The sequence below is a fragment of the Papilio machaon genome, chromosome 1 (assembly GCF_912999745.1).
Source record: "Papilio machaon chromosome 1, ilPapMach1.1, whole genome shotgun sequence".
Taxonomy (NCBI): domain Eukaryota; kingdom Metazoa; phylum Arthropoda; class Insecta; order Lepidoptera; family Papilionidae; genus Papilio; species Papilio machaon.
Window position 1 is genome coordinate 5,803,674 of NC_059986.1, and position 22,283 is coordinate 5,825,956.

The 22,283-nt window shown below is 33.7% G+C and overlaps 5 protein-coding genes across 9 annotated transcripts in view; 3 read left to right on the forward strand and 2 right to left on the reverse strand.

Moving 5' to 3' along the window:
• Positions 1-1,039: 1,039 nt before the first annotated feature.
• LOC106712127 (26S proteasome non-ATPase regulatory subunit 6) lies at positions 1,040-3,860 on the reverse strand. Its single transcript, XM_014504576.2, has 6 exons — positions 3,398-3,860; positions 3,148-3,322; positions 2,796-2,955; positions 2,383-2,567; positions 1,902-2,077; positions 1,040-1,294 (listed from the first exon to the last, which is right to left on the reverse strand). The coding sequence occupies exons 1-6, from the start codon at positions 3,673-3,675 to the stop codon at positions 1,120-1,122; spliced, it is 1,149 nt and encodes a 382-aa protein (XP_014360062.2). The 5' UTR covers positions 3,676-3,860; the 3' UTR covers positions 1,040-1,119.
• A 342-nt stretch (positions 3,861-4,202) lies between these two features.
• LOC106712125 (exonuclease mut-7 homolog) lies at positions 4,203-7,621 on the forward strand. The gene has a single exon (XM_014504574.2). The coding sequence runs from the start codon at positions 4,305-4,307 to the stop codon at positions 6,810-6,812; it is 2,508 nt and encodes an 835-aa protein (XP_014360060.2). The 5' UTR covers positions 4,203-4,304; the 3' UTR covers positions 6,813-7,621.
• Positions 7,622-8,808: 1,187 nt separating this feature from the next.
• LOC106712128 (geranylgeranyl transferase type-2 subunit alpha) lies at positions 8,809-13,713 on the reverse strand. The gene is made up of 10 exons (XM_045686963.1): positions 13,680-13,713; positions 13,299-13,409; positions 13,051-13,166; positions 12,572-12,768; positions 12,153-12,314; positions 11,964-12,077; positions 11,542-11,768; positions 9,761-9,944; positions 9,201-9,526; positions 8,809-8,978 (listed from the first exon to the last, which is right to left on the reverse strand). Exons 1-10 carry the CDS (start codon positions 13,680-13,682, stop codon positions 8,829-8,831), a joined length of 1,590 nt encoding a protein of 529 aa, XP_045542919.1. The 5' UTR covers positions 13,683-13,713; the 3' UTR covers positions 8,809-8,828.
• Positions 13,714-15,004: 1,291 nt separating this feature from the next.
• Positions 15,005-16,268, forward strand: LOC106712134 (protein bric-a-brac 2). Its single transcript, XM_014504586.2, has 2 exons — positions 15,005-15,779; positions 15,875-16,268. Exons 1-2 carry the CDS (start codon positions 15,086-15,088, stop codon positions 16,129-16,131), a joined length of 951 nt encoding a protein of 316 aa, XP_014360072.2. The 5' UTR covers positions 15,005-15,085; the 3' UTR covers positions 16,132-16,268.
• Positions 16,269-18,488: 2,220 nt separating this feature from the next.
• Positions 18,489-22,283, forward strand: part of LOC106712157 (neural-cadherin) — a 303,500-nt gene continuing 299,705 nt past the window's right edge. For all 5 annotated transcript variants that reach the window (XM_045678300.1, XM_045678237.1, XM_045678335.1 and 2 more), the window contains exons 1-2: positions 18,489-18,562; positions 19,463-20,790. In XM_045678300.1, the coding sequence (XP_045534256.1) occupies positions 19,506-20,790 (1,285 nt within the window). In that variant the 5' untranslated portion in view covers positions 18,489-18,562; positions 19,463-19,505. The remainder of the gene's footprint in view (positions 18,563-19,462; positions 20,791-22,283) is intronic.

Here is a 22,283-nt window from a genome sequence, read left to right on the forward strand (position 1 = left end):
ATGTAAAGTTTAAAAAAGTATTTGCATTTGAGGTCTACATAGTTATAAGTATTTAGAGTCATAGCTATTATGTATGCTTTAGAATACTTCAACATATCTTTGTAAAATATGTGAGCGACTGGTTTTAACAGACTTGAAATGTTTATTTGTTACTTCTAAGTGATCATTTTTCCAAAATCGTCTACACAGACTGAACGATAGAACTGTTCCCAAATGCATTATTTTCCAAATGTGCATTTTATCGATGCTTACAAATAATTGTCAATATTGTAATAATAACTATGTTTATAATCGTTTTCGTTCATTCAGAGCGAATGAAAAATGAATGTTTTATATTCGAAGTCTAGGCATCTTTGTATAAATGTCCTAAATAAATTATTTATTATATTATCATAAATCATGCATACACTCTTAGTATTAAAGAAATGCTTGTGGGCGTTAGGCCGCACGCAACAATTTAGTTGACTAGATTAAATTCTCATAGCACCTACAAGTTATTGGTTTACAAGTTGCAAATAGTCTAGTGTAGCCTTAGCCATCAGTATGATGTGTCATGTCATGTCATTATAAATAATCATTGTAAATTATTAAATGTTTATGTAAATGTCCAAAAAGTATTCAAATTATTTAAAAAACAATTATATTAATAATTCTTTTCTTTTTTGTTATCCTTTTGCCTTACCTTCCCTTTTATTTTGACATTTTTCTCATTTAATGATGTTGATAAGACTTTTTTGCGTTGTAAAATTTCTAATGGTACTTAATTGCAAGTCAAAGAAATGATTATTAAAATCAAAGACACATTTTAAATTTTACACAAATTATCAAAATCAAAGACGTAGGAAAAGTCGTGGCTACGTAATATCAGAGAATGGACAGGGATTAGGTCAGCGGGGGAATTGTTTCTCATTGCATTAGACAGAAATAAATTGTCCAAGTTAGTGGCCAATCTTCAAGACTGAAGAGGCACTGGAAAACTGATTGACTGATTAGAACATTCTGTAATATACAACGGGTTGATTGCAGAATTATAAAACAGTTTAAATTTAGTTTTATTTAATTCAGAAAAATGACAATTTTTAGCCAATCAAAATATATCGACACAAGATTGCTACATTTTTAAAAGTTGATAACGCTTGCTAGTTTCTTGACTCTGTTGAGTAAGAGATCACCCTCGCGGATGGTGGCCTGGTAGAGATGTGAGCGGTCTGCGTCAGCGCCGCGCCCCGCGCCCGTCACCACGCACCCCGCCACTGCGTCAATGCGGCACTGCAGACGACCCGCCGCCGTGAACCTAATACACACAAACCACACTCTTCAACCATGTCAGAACCATGGTTTCAAAACATTCATTACTTCATCCAGTTGTTTATAAACCAGAGATTTAGGTTAGATTTCATATGATTAATCTACACTTAGCATGGTAAAGTGACCATTAATCGACTATTGGTCGTAGTTCCACATTTACTGCAAAAAAGTCTTACTACCAAGTAGGATAGGGTATATATAAAAAAAAGATGACAAGTCAGTTAAATCTAGAAATCAATTTTTAAATGTAACCAAGTCCGCATTTAGTAACGAAATAAATGGAAGCTAGATATGAAAGAGAAAAATAACGGAATGCGAAGACAAATCACCGTCCACTTTCCTTCACTAGACAGCATGTTATATGTAAACAGCTAAACCGCTATATGCCTATGCCAGTACAGTAGGACAGTAGCGCTGGCCTGGCTTGGATGGTATGAGTGCACAGGCATTAGTTGTATTTACATTATGTCAGTTGTATGCCAGTGCTGATTTTAAGAACTACTGTCCTACTACTGTACTGGCATAATGTAAAGTGGACATAAAGTTTAAACCAATTAATAACTAGTTAAGTATCCAGTTTAACTAGTACTTACGTAGAAATTTCCTCTTCTACGAACTCTCTGGTGACGCCGAATGTATCGGCGATGTTGTCGAGGCTGAGAGAGCGGTAGGCGCGCAGCAGCTGCACATACGCCTTGATGCGAGCCTCGCGGACGTAGTGCTGGTAGTGGGGCCGGAACACAGGGTCCACGCAGATCTGTGTCTCCACCTGGAACACAATAAATATAGATTAATACATCGGTCAAAACAACATTTATGGTGATGAAAACTTTAGCTTCCAACTAAATGTCATATAAATAATTTTGGTTTTAAAGATTGTTGATTATTGAAGCAGAATATTGCCTACTTTAATGTTATGACAGTTTTGACTGTATTTTAATATAGGTTAGGATTGAAAAGATTTAGTTTAAGTGTTTAATAAACTTTAATTAATGTGGTACTTAAGATTTGAACACATTAAAAATTTATATACTACAACTAAATTCGAAAAAAATACCTAAATTAGTGACTTACCCAAGCAAGACTTTTCAAAAAGTCAGCGTAACGACACTCATGTAGAGATTCAACAAGTTCCCGTAGCTCAGGGAACCTGGACCTCAAGGCCTGCACTGCAGCTCCTTGCCTACGTAGTGCTGCTTGAAGAGCATGCCGCTCCAATGCCAAAGCACAGGCAAGGACACAGTACTGAATAATTGTACCTGAGCACCAAAAAAAAACTATTCATACTAACTATAAAGAAAAAAAAATTAAGTATTCAATAAATCAAATAATGATGCAATTTGATTAAATGTAATTGCAAACTTATTTTTTGTTATTACAAAAATTACAGCTTATGATCGAGTAAATGTAGCATTATGTTATAAAAATATTTATTAAACATATTGCTTTCAATCTTAAACTGTTTTCAAAAGTTAAAGTATCCTTACCGAAATCAACCAACTCGTATGATTCAAATGTAGACACACAATCAATAAACAATTCTGCAGCACGGCTGTAGTCTCTCACCGCAAGGCAGTAAATTGCCTCATATGCCTTCAGCTTGTTTCTTGATCGCCAATCACCACCTTTGTCTACTAATTCATGCGCCTACAAATTAAATAATACTAATATCAAACTTGTACAGAGATGAATATAATTATTATTTTCTTTTTTTTTCTGCAACAAAATACAAAATCACCCATAATTTTTTAAAGAGCAATTTAACTTTCATGTATCATAATTCCAACTGTTCCCAAACCTGTTTGCTACCTTAATGTTACATGTTTGTTATGTAAATACCTTATTTATAGCTTTTCCCATATCTTTCACATTACAACCATGAAAGTAAGCAATCCGGAATAAAGCAAAAATGGCATCTAATCTTCTGTTGGTAGTCAAAGTGGAGTCTTCATACTTTGTTGTTGCCAGTGCTGTCGCGGCTTCTTTATCTCCGATGGAACACAAATAGTCTAATCTGTAACAAAGAAGTGTTAACTTAAATTGCTCATAAAAAGAAACAGCATGACATTGATATTTTTTATGTTATTACCGATCTTGCCATACTGGAGTTTCAGAATCATCTTCTTCGAATTTTGACAGCCTACTAACATTCTCTTTTGCCATCTCATCATACAAATTTTGGTCCAATGGCCACCCTAAATCTGTACATACTTCTTTGTAATACGGTGCCATGTTACCTGCTTTAATGCCTTCAAACAACTCCTCTTTTAACTGAGGATTATCTTTAAATTGTGGCAAAGAAAGTTTGAATTTAATGCCCGCAAGAGCCATGTACTCCGGGGTTTTGCCCTCTGCAGATAGTTCCATTGTTAGGAAAAAATATTACAAAACCAAAAATTTCTCGATTTCAGCAAGAGCAGTATTTAATCTTCAACTTTATGTTTTAAAATCTGTTAAAACTAAAAACGCAACACAAATTTACGAATTAGACAAATTACGAATTTCTCTAAAAACACCAAACTACAAACGAATGTCAAAAATTTACATTGTCATTCAATTTCAATCAGTTATAAAAGGCAAAGGCATTTCAGGCATGGGCATTGCATTTTCTATACTTTTTTGTCAATATAATCCAAGTAAAAAACCAAAAAAAAGGAATTAAGATTAATAATGTAATTAATGAAGTCTAGGAGGTATTTCATGTTTTAGCTTTGATAGGGACATGCTTATAAAGTCTAAGATATTCCAATGTCGAGTTGACACTGACACAACCATACTCTTTGACGAACAACGCAAATCCAACAAAACCAAACAAAACTTTTATCGTCTTCGTCTATCATTTTTATTATTGTTTATCTTTTTCAGTGTTAAATCAATGTTTATGATATAAACTATTAATTTCAAATATATAAACTGATATGGTGAAAAACTTACTTTTAAAAGTACAAAATTATGGTGTCTTGTTAAGTGAAAAATTGATCTGAGTAGAACTAAAAATGAATACTAATTCTCTTACTAATCGATCTATGAAGGTTGTCCCTACACTAGAAGAAACGTTAAAAAGTATTGGACTAAACATAAAACTCGACGAAAATGTACAAGCTTGGTTCAATCAGCTGACAATTACTTGGCTAACATGGAAAAGATCTCCCAGTCTTGAACATCACTTACAAGTGTTTTTTGACACAAACCCTGATCGGTATAGAATAGCACTTGTTTTTGTTGCAAAATGTAAAGATTCCAAAGATTGTAAACCTAAAACACTCCCATTTTTCATAATGGAAAATTTACATAAATGGTCTTGTAAAAGTGATACATCACCTGAAGACTGCTTAAAATTTCCAGCTTTTCGAATTGCTACAGAACAAAGGAATCAACAGTATCTTAATTTAATTGTAAAAACATATAAAATCATAACAATAAAGGAAACTATTCTGCCACTTGTAAAAAACATGTTAAAAAATGACAATTGTAAACAAGCTTCTCAAGTGGTTTTAGCAATGGAGTTATATGAAGACATACCAGTTGAAGATTTACTGTTTCCACTCATAATCCAGGACAAATGTAACATGATAATTGAATATCTATCAGAATGTCCAAATCAAGTGCTGCAATTAGTACTTTTTTTAGACAAGATCTTGGATAAAAACGTCAGTATACGTGACCTTGTACAAAAATACATTTATGAGTATAACATTACTTGTGTTAATTATGAAAAATTACATCATAAACCTCTTGGTAAGTTTGTGGGACGTTTATGCAGCAAGTTTAATATCCCAATCGAAACATGTAAAAATCTATGCAGAAATCGTACTCTTGGTGGATTAAGATACTTAATACATCAAAAATATGTAGATCACAATGTTAGCTTGACAGTATGGGATGATTTAATAAAAGATACCTTGAAAGAAAATTCTGAGCTAGCACTAGAATTTGTTTATATGATAGTAAATCACGATAAAAAGGAGGCTGCAAAGTGGTCTCAATACTTCAACTTACCAGACACTGATCTACCACAATCACTAAAAAAGATGTCTTTAGATGCTGTCTCCTCCGTAGAGAATGAGAATTGGGATGATGATGGCAATGAAAACCCAAATCAAAATTTTTATGAAATATCCTTGCCAGCAGATAGAATTATTATTATAAACACACCTGAAATGTTATATGAACTGACAAATACATATTTAGTTGACTGTAATTTGGTGAGCATTGACAGTGAATGGAAGCCATCCTTTGGTGCTGCACAATCACATGTAGCATTAATACAAATTGCTGTAGAGAACTATGTTTATTTAATAGACACTTTGGCTCTTAATAAGCCACAGTATTCAAGTTTCTGGTATGACTTCAATAAATCTCTGCTGGACAATGCAGAAATTATAAAATTAGGTTTTGGATTAGAACAAGATCTGAAACAAATCAAAGGTTCTGTTGTAGGTTTAAATAATATTAAAGTAAAAGGTGAAGGTTTACTTGATTTATCAACTTTGTGGAAAAATCTCATAAGTTCTGGTTTAAGCTTACAAAGCAGTAGTGGTACCGTTGGTAACAGTTTGAGCTCATTGGTAGAAATATGTTTTGGTTATCCTTTACGTAAATCAGAACAGCGTTCTAACTGGGAAATTAGACCTCTACGTGATACACAAATTCAATATGCTGCTATTGATGCACATGTTCTTGTTGAACTGTATAACTTCTTACAAGAGAAATGTCTTGAACAAGACATTAATTTTGAAGAAATATGTAATGACACAATGATAGATAAGAAGACCAAATGTGTTAAACAGCTAAAATATTCAGAAAAAACTCCAACTGGCTCTGCTATAAAAGCAAAATCAGTTGATGATGTGAAGTTTTTTGTAGAAGGAAAATTAATTAATTATATGCCATATTTAAGGTATTATGGTATTGATACACTGCTTATACCAGAAACATTGTTATGGCATGATGTAATTAATCAAGCTATGTTTGAGAATCGTTATATTTTATTGGCTAAACTTAAGTGCACTCCCATGAAAACTTACCCACAAAGTTCAATTTTAGATGTTGGTAATGGTTATGTCACTAAAGAGAAGCTCCAAAAAATACAGAATTATTTTAACATACATATAAAAGAAAGTGATTTCACAAAACGTTGCATAAATTGTAATGGCTTAGATTTAGAAAAATTGACTTCCGATAAAGTGAGTAAATTATGTAGTCAGTATCAGAATGTTAGCAGTGTATCGAGTAATGTTAATTATACTGTTCCTACTGATGATGACTATTACGAAAAATGTGACAAGTATCTCAGTGATTCTGACGATGATGACATTGTTTGTACACCAACACATAATTTATGTGTTACAAGTACGGGAGTAGCCATTCAAATACAAAATGTTCAAAAACTCTCTCAATCGCCTCAAGCAGCAATTATTTGCAACTTTTGCGGTAGATTGTTTTGGGATGGTGATGATTTGTACAAAACAGTAATGTCTGTTGCTAATAGTAGTCTTAAGTGAATATTTAGTATTGTGTAAAGGTACAAACTTACTGAATTAAATATTTTAAGATGTCATGATGACTTGTAGAGGAGTCTTATTTAATAATATGTATAATATACATTGTATATTATGAATTGACTGCATTTCTGAATTACATTTGACTGGAAACCATTGATGAATTCAAGTAATACTTATGTGTGTATCTGTTTGGATCATCAATGGTTTCTGTTTGGATAGATGCTCTAATGGATGTTAAAACAGACTTTAAAAAAATACATTTTTTTATAATATTTGTAAAATAATGTGACACGCCGGGTAAGTTGATTGCTCAGATAAAATTAAATTATAGAGTTCAAGGAGAGTCCCAAATATATGAAGTTTTTTTCAAAACTGACTTCTTTTGTCATTGACATGACACCAAAACCGTTACAAGTTTTGTTAATCTTGATACTGTGATGGCAGTTCGGGCCCTTCATGGTTTTCTACTTACAGAAAATTCCCTTTTTTCCTTGCATTGAGTCAAATTCTGTCTCTTCTTACAAAATAATCAAAGAAATGATTGTACAATTGATTAGTGTTTCCGCGTTGGCATCTCAATGTTTAACGAAACGTTCAAATAACTGTCACTTTAAAGGGGGAATACCGCTAGATTCCCCGATGGGACATATATGTATGGTAAAGTAACAAAAAAGTTTTTATTTGTTTAAACTTCATATTTTTGGGGCCTTTACAGTGTTTAATTTTTATTTTCTGCCCCCCTTGATAACTACGGGATAACTGTATACTATGCAACTTTGTACAAATAACCATTAAATTAAGAGCTCAATTACTAGAAATAATTGAAGATAATAAATTTATAGAATTAAAAGAAACTTTTAACGCAAACAATATGGCAATTTGAAAAAATGAATTTTTTTAGCGCGCACGTAACTACTGTTTTTTTTCTTTTCCAATACAGAAATGTTAGATGTAGTCTTGTACATTTGAAGGATGCTAGTACAGTTTAAAACAAATACTTTGTTAAGACAATATTTTCAACGTTAGTATTATTTTTGTGTAAAATATGTGTATTTCGTTTAATTAATACAACCATTGTTAGCATTCCAAGGTGAAAAATGTAACGATTCGGTTTTTTTAATCAAATTGTCACTATAATCAAGAAAAAATATTTGAATACGCTTTCTAAAGTGTTATGCTTTTGGAAACAATTTTTATGACTATTTGGATATTTCATATTATATCGTTGCAACTTTCTGTTATTACAATAGTTTTACACACGAATAAATATTGGTGTATTCTTATTGTTACAGTATTTATCTTTTTTATCTAAAAGCATATTGTTACTTTAGTTTTAATATTTAGATTAGATTATGACAAATAAAATTATGTGCAGGCTTCATTGGGTTTAACTTGAATTAAGTTAATAAAAAAAACATTTTTAAAATTTTTAAGCTCCTCACTTTTCCGTAGCAACACTCCCAGAAAAAAAGAAATATGCATTATTTCGTATAGATTGGTGGGACTGCTAAGGAAAGCTGCCAGATTAATCTCTAGCGTGTTTAATCCCATGTTACGGATTAAAAAAAAACTGATTATTTTTATTCATATAGTTTATTGCATTAGTGCTTAACATGAAATTGATATAAAAACCTAAATTAATTAGCTAGCCATAAAATTAATATTATGCATAGTTATAAAATATTAACATTGTACCTTGCAACAAATCGCTTCCTTTCCATTAAGAAATATATCAGAGAAATAACAATTGATTCATGATTTACATGTAGAACAATCCAACAAATAAAATGTTGATATTTGCTAATTAGCTAAAAAAAAAAAAAAAAGGGAAATACCTCTTAATTGCGTACAAACACCTAACTGTTCTATTTCTACAATAAATGTCACTTATTGAAAACATAGTGTACCTACTTTAATTATAAATTCCAAAGGTGATATTTATGGCTTTTTCATGTTTTGTTACAATTTTTGAGTTTTCATAAAAATAAGAAGTGGACGCCTGGCATTTGAAAGTTATTAAAATATCGTAACAAACTTATGATCCTGTTTAAATTGTTTCAATTCTTCAACATTGATCCCATCATTGCCTTGTACATCTAACTTTTCCAAATCAATATTTGGAAACCCTTTTAATGTTACGAGCTTATTGTTTCTTAAAATCAAAATCTGAAAAGAAAGATTTCATGTTACAGTTTTAATTAATTTTTAATGAACTGTGAATTCTCAGCAAATATATTTTTCATTGTAAGATGTATTATATACATTTGATTCAAAAATTACATAACAATATTGTACTAATATTAATTTAAACTTTGTTTCGAATACCCATTTTTTTTAATTACTTTTATATAATATTTGTCTGCTGCAAAAAATATTAAATAACTTTACCTTACAATGTTGAAGTAATATTAACGAAGGCAGTACATTTGAGCATAAATTCTGGTTCGATAGATCAACTTCTTCACAAAAGCTATAGTATTGCAAGTGAGGTAAGCAGGTAATTTTATCAGACATCTTTACTTTGAAGACCATAGAGTTTAAACAATAATCTATGGGCAATTGTTCTTCTATACACCACTTAGATTTCAAATCACTATAGTATCCAGCCCTTTGATGATCCAACTTTTTTAAAATTTCTAAGTTATTTATTGCTTCTTTGTGATTTAATTTTGCATCAATACAATGTAAAAAGACAGTAGTAGTTAAAAGAGTCCCTGAAAAAATCATTAAATGATATCTTCAAACACTGCAGTGGACTATATTTCTCAATACAAAGTTCCTTATAGGAAGCTAAGACTGACTAAGCTCTAATAATAATTCTATTTTGGAGGGAGTACAAAAATGGATCTACCGCCCCCTAAACGACATTTTAATTTATTAAACTAAACGACAGTAAAATTTATTAAAATGCTACCTTACATAGATAATTATAACAAAACAAAACTCACATTTATTGTCTGGTTCCAACGCGAGCAGTTGCCGACATGATTTAAGTTGGTCATTCAATTCTTCAACCACGGGCTGCGAATATTTATTTTCGAAGCTAATTTTACCCTTACCAATATACATTTTTTCTTTATATTTCATACATTTAATAACTATTCTTTCTTTATTTTCATCTTCATATTCGGCCTATAAAACAAAAAAGTCGTTTGATTAATTACTTTTACAATGATACTACAGTCAAAACCGTTTATGGCGACATCGTTTAGAACAACATACCGGTTAAAATAACCGAAATCAAAGGTCCTGGCTGAATGTTATATGACCGCTTTATCGAAAACATTGGTTTTTACGACATTGTTTACTACGACATACCGCATTAAGCGACCACATTTGGTTAATGTTTTCGGAGAATTATATCTGTAGAACGACCGGCTCAGCTGTATTGTAAACAATTTGAATAGGTAACAGTATCCACATCTGGCACAGTATAATAGTCAATGGCTATTATCGTAAAAGTAAACAAAGTTTCGGGTCTTTTGTAATTCTTAGAAACAAAGCACATGCATGCCCTAGCCTCAAGGCCCGCTTGGTCATATCTCTTAAGTCCAGTGTTACCAACCCTACTGTTTTAACAGTAGATTTGCTGTTTTCACATTGATTTCAATGTTTTGTGTTTCATTTTTTTTTTATAAGACAAGGGGGCAAACGAGCAGCGGGTAGGTGTTCATCGACGATTCATTCCTATTTTCTACTGTTTTTCAACTAGCGTTCAGCGTCACCTATTACACTGCTATGCAAAAATTACGACCTGCTTTATCTACTACCGAAACACACGAGTTCATTTATGTAGATCAGTCTATTGCAATTTGTGCACCAGCTACGGAGGGATGATATTGTACGTGAAGTTCAAGAGGAAAATGAAAAGAACAGGAAGTCTCGGAAGAACAATTTACAGTGCCAACTTTGATTGTCTTCTAGGTCTTAATGCTGTTAGTGTATTACGAAAGATTGTTCTTTTTAATGAAGAGTTCCACATGCAGGGAAATTGTGACGATACGCTGATTAAAATCCAACGTGAGTTACAAAATGTGTATGCACGACAGAAGTGTTTCAAACAAACTAAAATTACAGATTTTATGCATACAAAAATGATGGAAAAATGATACTGTTCTTTTATATTATACGTTTGTATTGAAGTAAACAAAATGCGGTTTAATTTCCTACATGAATATACATATCTTTCCTATCAATACCTGTCACCGGTTGTTACAACTATCGGTTTTTACGACTCAATATGAGTAGTCCCTTCGATGTCGTTATAACAGATTTTGACTGTATATTGCCTGGTTATAATAAATTATTAAAATGTATTTATATGTACAGATAACCTCCATAAACGAGAAACTCGGGTAAAATAGAAACCTCTATAAGCCTGAAAATATTGCTGTCCCTTCATCCAAGTTTGCCTATATAGCCATAAGTATACTGACTTTGACTCTAATACCTATATCAATAACACCTGATAATATGGGCTCTGGGCAGCACGCAGGTAACCTTGAGCCGCCAAGATATTTGAATAGTTGTATACCTTGATTTATAGTCTTACTGCTGCAATCAGTCATTAAGTGGTCTTCCTTATTGTACATTTTGTAGATAAATTACACTAAAGAGTCCCTTAGCGACCAGTTCGCGATTAAGTAAAGCTGTTAATCATAATCATAGCTAATGTAGCTTCTTAGTTAAAGTTAAATGACATTTAACATTGATCATTGTAAGTGTTTACCTTTATATCCATATCACCCATTAAATCCACTTTTTGTTTAAGAATCCATAAACTATCATACTGGTATCCACAACAAGAAATCCATTCACCGTTCAAAACATTATTATTAATAAAAATTTGTGTACTTGATTGTACATAGCCAAGTGGCACGGGTTTGCTAAATGCAACTGTTATTTTAGATTCGGTAACGGCACACGCAACAAGGTTTATACTAGTTTTAACAGCACCTAAAAATAAAAATACATAATAAGTCAATTTCTATTGAGTAACTGGTTGGAAGAGAATTTGGTATATAAGAGAGATGAGAGAAAATCTGATATCTATTTCTTTTTCATAGGAATTATTCTAAAACATTATTTACTTATATTTTCTTTAATCATTCTAAATAAACTCATAGATTGTGGTAGCAAGTAGTATAGTACCTAATAACCATCTCTGATAGAACCAAGCGCTTGTGTCATCGGGGTCTGTAAATGCTGCATTTATCACCATTTTTAACTCATGCTTATGATGTATATCTTGTATAGGACGTCCACCTGTAAAAATTACGACAAAAATAATTAGAATCTTTAATTTAATCAGAAAAAATAGTTGTTTAATTTTTTTTATACCTTTAACATCTGGATATAGTTGCAATAGCATTTTGCTTCTGTAATGCCATGCGGAATAATTAGAGAAATTGTCAAGTAACTTCTCTGTAGTGTAATCAAATTCATCTTGCAATGGAGGTTGACACTGACTGACGACAAACCGACGATAATTCCAAGTGTGAACTAGAAAAAGATGTTGTATTTTGAAAATATGATTGTAGTGTTATTAATATTAATTGAATTCATAGATTACATAAAAATATTTTTTTAGCAAAGAATAATAATGGTATTCGTTTTTATGATACAAAAATATAAAAGCTAAATTAAAATAATAGCTTATGTACATCTAAAGACTTAAGACATTTAAAGCCACTATATTTGTGAACACATTTTTTAATCAATGTCAACTGTGTACTTCAAATTATTTTAATGAAACTTACAATTTCTTTCATCAAGTTTAAGGTATGTGTTACATAGATCAAGTTCATTTGTCCAATCTGGATCTGATCTTGTTGTTAACACCCACATCCTTTGATGCCATGCACAGTATGATTTAGGATTTTTTTTCAAGCAATATTGTGTAATGCTTAATTCATCATCATACATTTTTGTCAAATCTTCTTCTGAATAATCTTTTCTGAAAATTCATAAAATAATACAAATATAAAATGTATAATATGCCAGCGTGTATAAAGCTACCTTCCCATCAAAATCCCGTCAAGACCAGTCCAGCCGTTCTAGAGAATACCCGGAACAAATGTGGCCTTAAGGGAAAGACAAGAATTTTTAAAAATAAGATTTTGGTTACTACTTCAACGCACATAAAGCACATATACAAACTGTGGTTTTTTTTTCCTCAATATTACATACAGACATTCATTTATATAAATAGATTGTAATTACTTCTTTACTATATTACCTAATGTGCAGAAATGTTTCTCTCCTTATATTCCATAGTGTATTTATATCAGGATTAGACATTAAAACCTTGCCTGTAAGCTCAAGTAACTCTGTGTCAAGCTCATTCTCTTTCCTCTGGAAAATAATGTAACATTGGATTAAAATACAATAACTTTTGTAACTTTAACACCGCCTGCACCCTTGAGAAGTTCACTTTCTTATGAAAAAACCATAGTAGCATGCAAAGTGTTAAGAATGAATACTCACCTTATATTGTATTTTTAGCATTAACTTTTTAAAAACCTTTACTTTTTCTTGTCTCTCTTTTTCTATTCTTGCTTTTTCTTCTTCAGTTGTTCGTACTTTTACTCTGCCGTGCTGAAATTAATATCGATTTTATAATTACTATATACATGTATATCAGCTTTTAATTAATAGTGGACATCATCATTTTTTCATGTTCTCAAGGTATCTTCAATAATTGAAAATATAAAGTGCAAGCGCAAGACTAAAAATTTCAATTGCAAAACAAAATCTAAACAAAGGGAGTCTGATAGGCCGGTAGGCTTAGACAAATGACTGGTAGTTGATGATGTAAATTGAGACACGGAAAAAGGGCAATACAATAGTAGACAAAAATGCTAGTACCATTTTGTTAGAGTTTATTTATTTTAATACTACTTAATCGACTTTTTTTCTTCCTATAACTTTAATAAAAAAACTTATATACAAGAAAAAACTGGTAAAATTAAAAAGTATAGTAAATTACACGTAATAAATGTATAAAAATTTAAACAAAAACGTTTAAGTGCGTTCGTGGTTATTTATTTTGTATTTAATCACTATTCACTATCTCCAATCATTTCATCATCATCGCCAAACGCGAAAAACCAAAGTTTATCATCACACAATAATCTCATTGCAATTGTCAATGTCGTCATGACAATGTTATGAAAGGATATTTTGGGTATGTTCCGACTTGCACTGCGACCACTCTACAGTGTGACGTCAATTCAGTATACTGTGAAGCCGTTCCTTTATAATCAGTTATACTGATTACGATTTAAAACGGAACGCAATCCCGTATACTGTCAGCCGCATTTTTTGACCCAGCATTCAAATAAGTGTATTCAAGTTTACTAGTACATTAAAAAAAACTGTTTTGGAGTACTGTCAAATTAAAAATATTTTAATTAATCGTAATTGTAAATTGAATTTATAATATAATAAAAGTAAGTACTTTTTCATAAAAAAGTTTTTCATTATCAACACAGTCTAATAAGGTTAATTTTTGAAATTCTTCCATTGTTTTATTGTTTTATTTATTAATCCAAACTAATTACAGAACTTTAAAATTTTCTGATTAAACTGTAGCTTTGTTTATAAGACGTTAGGCACTCGAGTGGTTTTGACTGATCACGTGATCAAGGTACTGCGAGAACCTTACCTCGAAAACATCAGTGCTCACTGTAGAATATGGCGGCGATTTATGACGTCATATATTTCCCTAGGGTACTGCGGCAGTACACTGGCAGTCCATAACGGAACGAATTTTTCTACAGTGATAGCACTGTGCAGTGCTCGCAGTGCATATCGGAACATGCCCTTAGTCATACAAGAGATTTTCGTCTATGTACTGTATACAGAGTCTGTAAGTTTGAAAATTAATTTTTCAATAATTTCTTCTAATTTTCTTTGGTGTTACGATTTTTTGTGTTTGGTTTCGCGGCTTCTATATTTTTTACGGAACTGATTTTCAGAATACTTAATGTGAAGTTAACTATTTTCAGGCTACTGGGCGGAGTAGAATTAATTCTTTTAGGAATTCATAATTTTAGAAAAATAATCATAGACAGTATAGAATTATAGTATGATCTCTGTAATCTGTTCCGCCGTCAGGTCTACAGTAATGTCAGATCAGAACGATAACCTAGTCTTTGCTCTTTGACGAATCAAATCGAAATTTGGTCATTGGTTTGGTTTGACTTGAGCTCTTGTTGATATCATAATCGTTAATGATTTTTATTAAGATTGAGTGAATTTATTGATAAATAATGAATAATGCATCGCAATTTTCTTTACGGTGGAATAACTATGTGTCTCACGTTACGGAAGCATTCAACGAATTGAGGTTTTCGAATGATTTAGTGGATGTCACATTATGTTGTGATGGTGGCAAAATCAGGGCTCACAAAATGTTATTGTCGGCTTGTAGTAATTACTTTAAACAGATTTTCAAAGAAAATCCGTGTCAGCACCCTGTGATTATATTTAGGAATGTCAAGTTTGAGGATCTTAATGCAATAATCAATTTTATGTATCATGGTGAAGTTAACATATTTCAGGAACAGTTGGAATCTTTTCTTATAACAGCCGAGTTACTAGAGGTAAAAGGTTTAACTGATAATGCAGAAGAGGAAACTTCTAAAACTCCTATTATGTTAATTGATAATACATCATTAGACTTAAGTTCAAAGTCAACCAGAACAAATCAAGATATGGTACCTATTCAAACCGATGAACCAATCAATCTTGCCACAGTACAGACTAATAGGGATGAAAACATTCCAGATGCGAATATGCAGAAAAAATTACATGATATCATTGTAGAAACTGAATTGCAGACAGAAAAAGTTACACCTGATGAAAGTACAAACTCAAGTACCCGAGGACCTCCATTACCAAGTGAAGAGATGCAAGTTGATACACAATCTACATCTGCTGAAGACCTTTCAGAGAAAAATAATGGTTTGTATAATAGAAACAGGTTACTTAAATTTTGTTTACATTAAAATGAGAAAAAACGTGTACCTAATATAATATCTTTTTTCTCTATGTTTCAGACTCTGATTTGGCAAAATTTAGGTGCCAGTTATGTCCAAAAGGCTTCAAACATCCAACATCATTGACTCTACATAAAGACTCCCATGCTGGTAAAACGCAATGCCCAGTTTGTCACAGATCATTTTCAAGATCCTACGATATGAGGAGTCATTTGCAAAGGATTCATCAAGGAAAACAATTGACAATCAAAGAAATCAGATACAAGGGCAATAGTGATAGTGCATCCGTAGCAAAGCAGTTTACGCCTAATATTTAGCACAAACTATATTAATTGTTATTGTTGACGCACACCACGCAACATGCCTGTTATTATAATTATTGTCATAGCTTATTATCAGTGTAAAATTTATAGCGATAGAAGAATATTTATTAAAATTTTTGTAAGTCACAAAATCAGTGCAAGTAGCTTTTGCTATTTTTATACTAGTCTAACTTACTATTTCATTATATAAAATTGTTTCTTTTATAACGTTTTTTTATTTAAAAAAAAAATAGAAATTATGAGGTGGTATTCTACTGCTGCTTTTTCACTAAAGCCCCAGATCCCCTTCCAAATTCCCATAATCTTAACACAAAGGCTAGAGATACATCTAAAGTCATCTGTTTGTTGCTAAGATAAAAACATGTGTATCCTATCCTACAGCAAGGTGGAAAGCCTCATCGACTAATAACAATTAAAATTATATTTCTAGTAACCATTGCAAAATACACTATTTTGTGCTAAGTTATCAGTCAGGACTTCTTATAGTCGCATGGCGGATTCGAACCTGCGATCGTGTTAATAAATCCATAATATGCTCAACCATAGAGATGTTTTTTCTTTCTTTCTAGTGCTTCTATAATTTTGCCCGAACACGACAATTTTTATTTACTTAATTAGCAAATTAAATACAGTGTCGACTCCATATAACGTCGCTCAAGGAACCGAGGATTTTGCATCGTCATATAGAGTGTGCGTTTTATAGCAAGAAGTAAAAGATATCACTTTCCTATTCTAAAATGTGTATTTACTAATATAGTATTTCACTTTTCTTTTCTCCCACTTCTATTGAACGTGTAGTTAACTTCAGTCAACAAGCAACAAATTTCGTTAATTAGCCAAGCTTACACACTCGAGTAAGCGACTACCATCTTGATCGTAAAGATTTTCTCATCGGTGAAGACTATCTTCCTCGGATCGTGTCTCTTAAGCAGTATTGGACAGCGTTCGAGTCACAATTTATGAAGGCGATCGTTTAAAAAGTAAACTTTCCTACGGCTATACGCCTTTGAAAGAGCATATTTCAGTATTCTGTTGACTGAAACGCTCGAAATATTAGTGCAGAGCAAGCTTCATCTGAGTGCGACATGGATTTCGGCGAAGTCGCTCTCGGATGATTTTGATGTTCGCAGGCGTCCTCACAGAGCGCGGACGACCACTCCTTTGGTGATCTTGCAAAGAACTTGTCTACTTGTATCGTTTGATAGTGAAGTGACACGAAGTTACGGCTCATACCAAAAGATTTCACCTCACGGAAAATCTCCATTGGTTTTTCCTCCATCCTTAAATAGCAAGATCACGGTCGCACGTAATTCTTTGTTTCCCTCCATCACGAGAAAATTGAAAGAAATAAATCAGTAAATCAAAATAATTGAAAGCTAACATTCCAAATTTAAAATTAGAAAAAGAAATAAATAGCGGGCAGTACTATTTTTTTTTTTTTTTTAAGTACAAAGTTTGTCTCAAAACTTATGAACACACGAGGTACAATAAATATATAGTAATAAGCTAATAAGTAATAATACGTAATAAAACAACATAAAAAGAATGTAAGTATACAGCTACATTTCCTAGATATTTTGGCAACTTAAAATTTAAATAAAAATGCATATTAATGGTATATGAACCAACATTTTGGACGTTAAATAGAATGAGTAAGTAGATAGAAATACTAATGTATGGAAAACTAGGTAAAACCAACCATTTTTTTTTTTTTTTTTTTTTTTTAAAAGTCAGGAAATGCGTTTACGCACGCCTACGCCGGGCTGTGCAATGGCGTAGGGAGTGTGGGACTCGCCGGTCACAGAAGGTGACCGGAATACCCACTAAAACCTGACTGCCCTCTAACGCATTATGGCGGGCGCCACGGGAACGCTTTAGCTTTCTTCCGTGGCCCCGCCTGCGTTATCGCCCTGAAGGGGCCTCCCTCTCACAGGTAAAACCAACCAAAACCAAGCAATTTCAACTTTTTAAAGAGTTTCATGTTACATCGAGTGACGTTATAGTTTATACTATATTTTGTATAGAATATGATTAGCATGATAAGCATTGGCACTAAGACCAAAGACTTAAAAGAGACATTGATAAGTCGTCTGTTTCGTTTATTACATTACATCGCGTATGTCGGAGGTAGGTGGAGATCGCTTGTCGCGAAATAAAGTCGAGAAGAAAGGGGAAGCAGTGCAGCTAAGCTAGGGGGCGCGGACCGCGGACCGATGCATGCTCCTGTAGCAGGGACGGGGTGGCACAGGCGGGGCAGCGGGGCGGCAAGGGCGGCGGGGGCGGCGGACTGCGTGCGCTCGATACGCGCGCGCGCCGCGCAACTCAAACTCAGTTGCTTTTTAACGCCCCGTGTGTGTGGTCTGTGACGCTCGTTGCCGTCATCTATCAAAACTACGATATAGATATTTTACAACTCTAAAATAAAGTACGTATATATCGATATTATTGCAACCATTAAATAAATTTTAGAAAATGAAGGCATACTAGCGTACAAGGATTTTGGAATCACGTGAAAATATGATTTTTAAAATTTGTTTACATCCTGTTAATTTTTCAGAATAACTTTAAATAATAGTTGACATAACATAGTGCTTTTTGATATTTTTCTTCTTGATATAACGGTTAATCGCACTACACTTATTTCATTAATTGCACTACAATTTTTGTAAACCGGCAATCCGTGGTAATTGCAAATATAAGTACTTAGTATAAGTTGCAGATGTAAATTTCAAGTTACTTGTGTGTCATGTTGTGAATTGGCGTCTGAAAAAAGCATAAGCTTTAGTAAAGTGATACGAGTACGTTAATATTTGATGGTGTGTCGTGAAGGAAAGCGTATACAGTCGAGATTGGCTTGCGAAACGTCGCGCGGCGGCGCAACGGGGGTATTGATCGGCGGCGACGGCGGGTCGCGAGACGCCGGCGTTCCCGCCGCCGCCTAAATAAAGCTCCGCATGTGTACTCATGCTGTGTGTTCCGAATGCCGCCCAACGTCGCTGCTCTCTGCCGTCGCCTTCGCCACCGACGCTGATTTTACACCGACCACCAGACGCGTGATTTATGCCATGCACTTACCATGCAATTAATTAATCCTATATAGATATCATTGTAAAAAGTAGATGTCGCAAACTGTTATAATTTATTAAAGCAAAATCGACTATCGAACGATCACGGTTACTTTTACTCCAAGGTCAGAAAAATATAACTTCATTTAATTCGAAACACATTGGTCGTTAAATAAAATTAACCGTAAACAAGAACTTTGAGGTATTAATTGAATAATTTATATTGATTGGTGATTAAATTGACAAAATCATTGTTTTAGGTGGACATGTTGGATTAAGCGTATCGAGCTTGAAAAGAGAGCCATGGCGCGCTTTGTGCTGGCGAGCGGGGCGCTGCTCTGCGTGCTCAGCGCGGCGCTGCAGACGAGCGCGCTCACGGTGCTGCCGCATGATGTCCGACCTGGTCATGCCGTACGCCACTTCGAAGGAAACTACTCCCGCTACACGCTGCTGGATCCGGAGTACGCACCCTACTTCACTCTACTCGATGATGGACTCCTGATGACCACTGCAGATTTGGCGCCTCTACTCGATCAATCCTTGAACCTAGCCATTTTAGAACAGACTCCGTTCAGCAGTTCAGCACATTCGGTACATCTCCTTGTAGTAGACCGCCGAAAAATGCTTAGTTTCGCGACCAACGGGCTTCGCGGTGAAATTCAAGAAAATGCACCAGCGGGTACTGCTGTGGATCTTTTGCCGATTAAAGCTGCGGCTTCCCTAAATGTGGGACCTGTGGCGTACAAAATAATAAATGGTAATGAAGATTCCTTATTCGCCTTGCGCGAAAAAACGAAGACTGGCATACCAAGAGTAGCATCAGTTATTACAGATGGCGATGTGGAAATAATAGCAATGAGACCGTTAGACGCTGAGGAAACGAAATCTTATGACTTAATACTGCAAGCAACAGATTTGAAAGGTAGTAACAAAGCAAACCTTGCTGTCAGAATCGATGTAACAAACGAGAATGATCACGAACCTATTTTCGAGCAGGATATTTATTACTTTGCTGTGAATGGAAGTTTGGATCAAAACTGTGATAACGAAACAGCACATTGGCAAAGGTTCTCAAATATTGGGAAAGTGCACGCTTTCGATGGCGACGGAGATCGAGTGTATTATTCATTGAAAACACCCAGCAACTTGGCAGTTATTGTGCCACAAACAGGCGAATTGATATTAGCGGGAGAACCCGACGGCCATGAAGCGGAGTTAGAAGTGCTTGCTCATGATACGGGCTCGCCGCCGCGCAAAAGTCGACCGGCTCAAGTCTTCCTAGAATTCGTAGTGCGAAGTAAAAAAGATCTTCCAGCATTGCGTCGTCAGAAGCGACGTGTCACTCGCGCGGTCAGGCCGACGAAGCGCATTGAGTTCACTGAGGCTGATGGGGAAGTAGAAGGACGTGCGGTATTCACGCTCGAAAAGGAGACTGATCGCGAAACATTTAAAATTCGGGACGAAAATCCATGGGTAACTGTTGAACCAAGTGGTGTAGTGAAAGTTAAAAAGAAGTGGGACTATGAGGAGTTGGGACCTGAGAAAACGATCGACTTTTGGGTAACCATCACCAATGCTGGAAATGGAGGTAAGTTGTTTACTTTCTAAAATTCTGAAATTGAGTCAATATATTTTAGAATGATGAGCAAACATTATAAATTAAAAACTACTTCAGTTTTATTGAACAAAGCAACGGTACCATGAAAAGTGAAATGAGAATTATCTCTAGCATGAAAAGATGGGGTGGGATAATGAGCGAAGAGTGTTTATTTATAGAACCTATTAAGGACGATTTTATGGTTACTAAGTGTCGAACTTTAAGAATGGTATACTTGTGAAACATATATTTTAGTCGCCGTTTAAAGTCTTGAGATTAATATTTATAATTATTTAATGATGATTTTATCACATAGTTTTCAATGCAAAGAAATGCACAATAAAATCCCATTTATTAAAGTAATGAAAGGTGACAGGTGGCAGCACCTGTCAGAGAGAACGCTGCACTCGAGCGTAGCGTAATTCCGATTGTTATGCTCCGAGATCCGTGACGGTCATAAGATGGCTTAATATCCCTAACATCTAAACAAAAATAACATTATTATTTTCAGAAATTGTTATTGCGAATGACGTAGAACAATTTTTTTCATAAATTAGGCAAAAGTGTTATTTGTTTTATAATTATAATTTTTATAACTGTACTAAATGGCCAGGACAAAATCTTACTTCTTACTAATGTTATAAATGCGAATGTTTAGGTGGATGGATGGATGTTTGTTAGGAGGTATCTCAATAACAGTTAAATGGATAGCGACAAGACTTATAACGACGGAACTATAATGCAGAAAGTAGCAATACGTAATCAGTACTTCATTCGGCTGCCTGGAATCTTTGAAATGAAAAAAAAAAAAACATTTTGATAGCAGGACACAATGACAGGTTTCGACTAACTACAGAATGCGTTGAAAATCGGGGACCTGTCGCACGGCCCCGAATACCTCGTCGATTCTATACGCCGCAGATCACGACTATTAGAGATGGAATGTAATATCGCTCTATTAGATGTCCACGCTTTTTCTTAGATTGCAAAAATCATCTACCTCTTTCAATATTACGGTTATCAGACTATTGTAATATGTTATTATCTTTATACATTTATCTTTATACATTTATCTTTACATCTATATTATAATCGTTGTGGAATTAAGAGATCGAGATTGAGATGGTTAATCTTGATTTGCAGATCGTCGTTTTGTTAAACGTGATAGTTGTGTATGTATACTCCAGGTTAAATGTCACTGTGGTCAAAACGATAAACTCTAGCTAATCTTAATCGGAATGTATTTGCTCTTAGTAAATAAAGAACATTGCATTTCATTATATAGGCCGGTAAAGTATTGTTACTAAACTTAATTCAACCATAGGCTAATGGTACCCTACTACGATGTATATACTACGTTATTATAAAAATGTTAAAAGGGTCGTTATTCATTTCAATGAATTATTTCGCGAATACTTAATTTCAACGACAAAAGAGTTGAAAACTATGTCAAAAGTAGCTAACACAAAGCTTCTTTTGACACA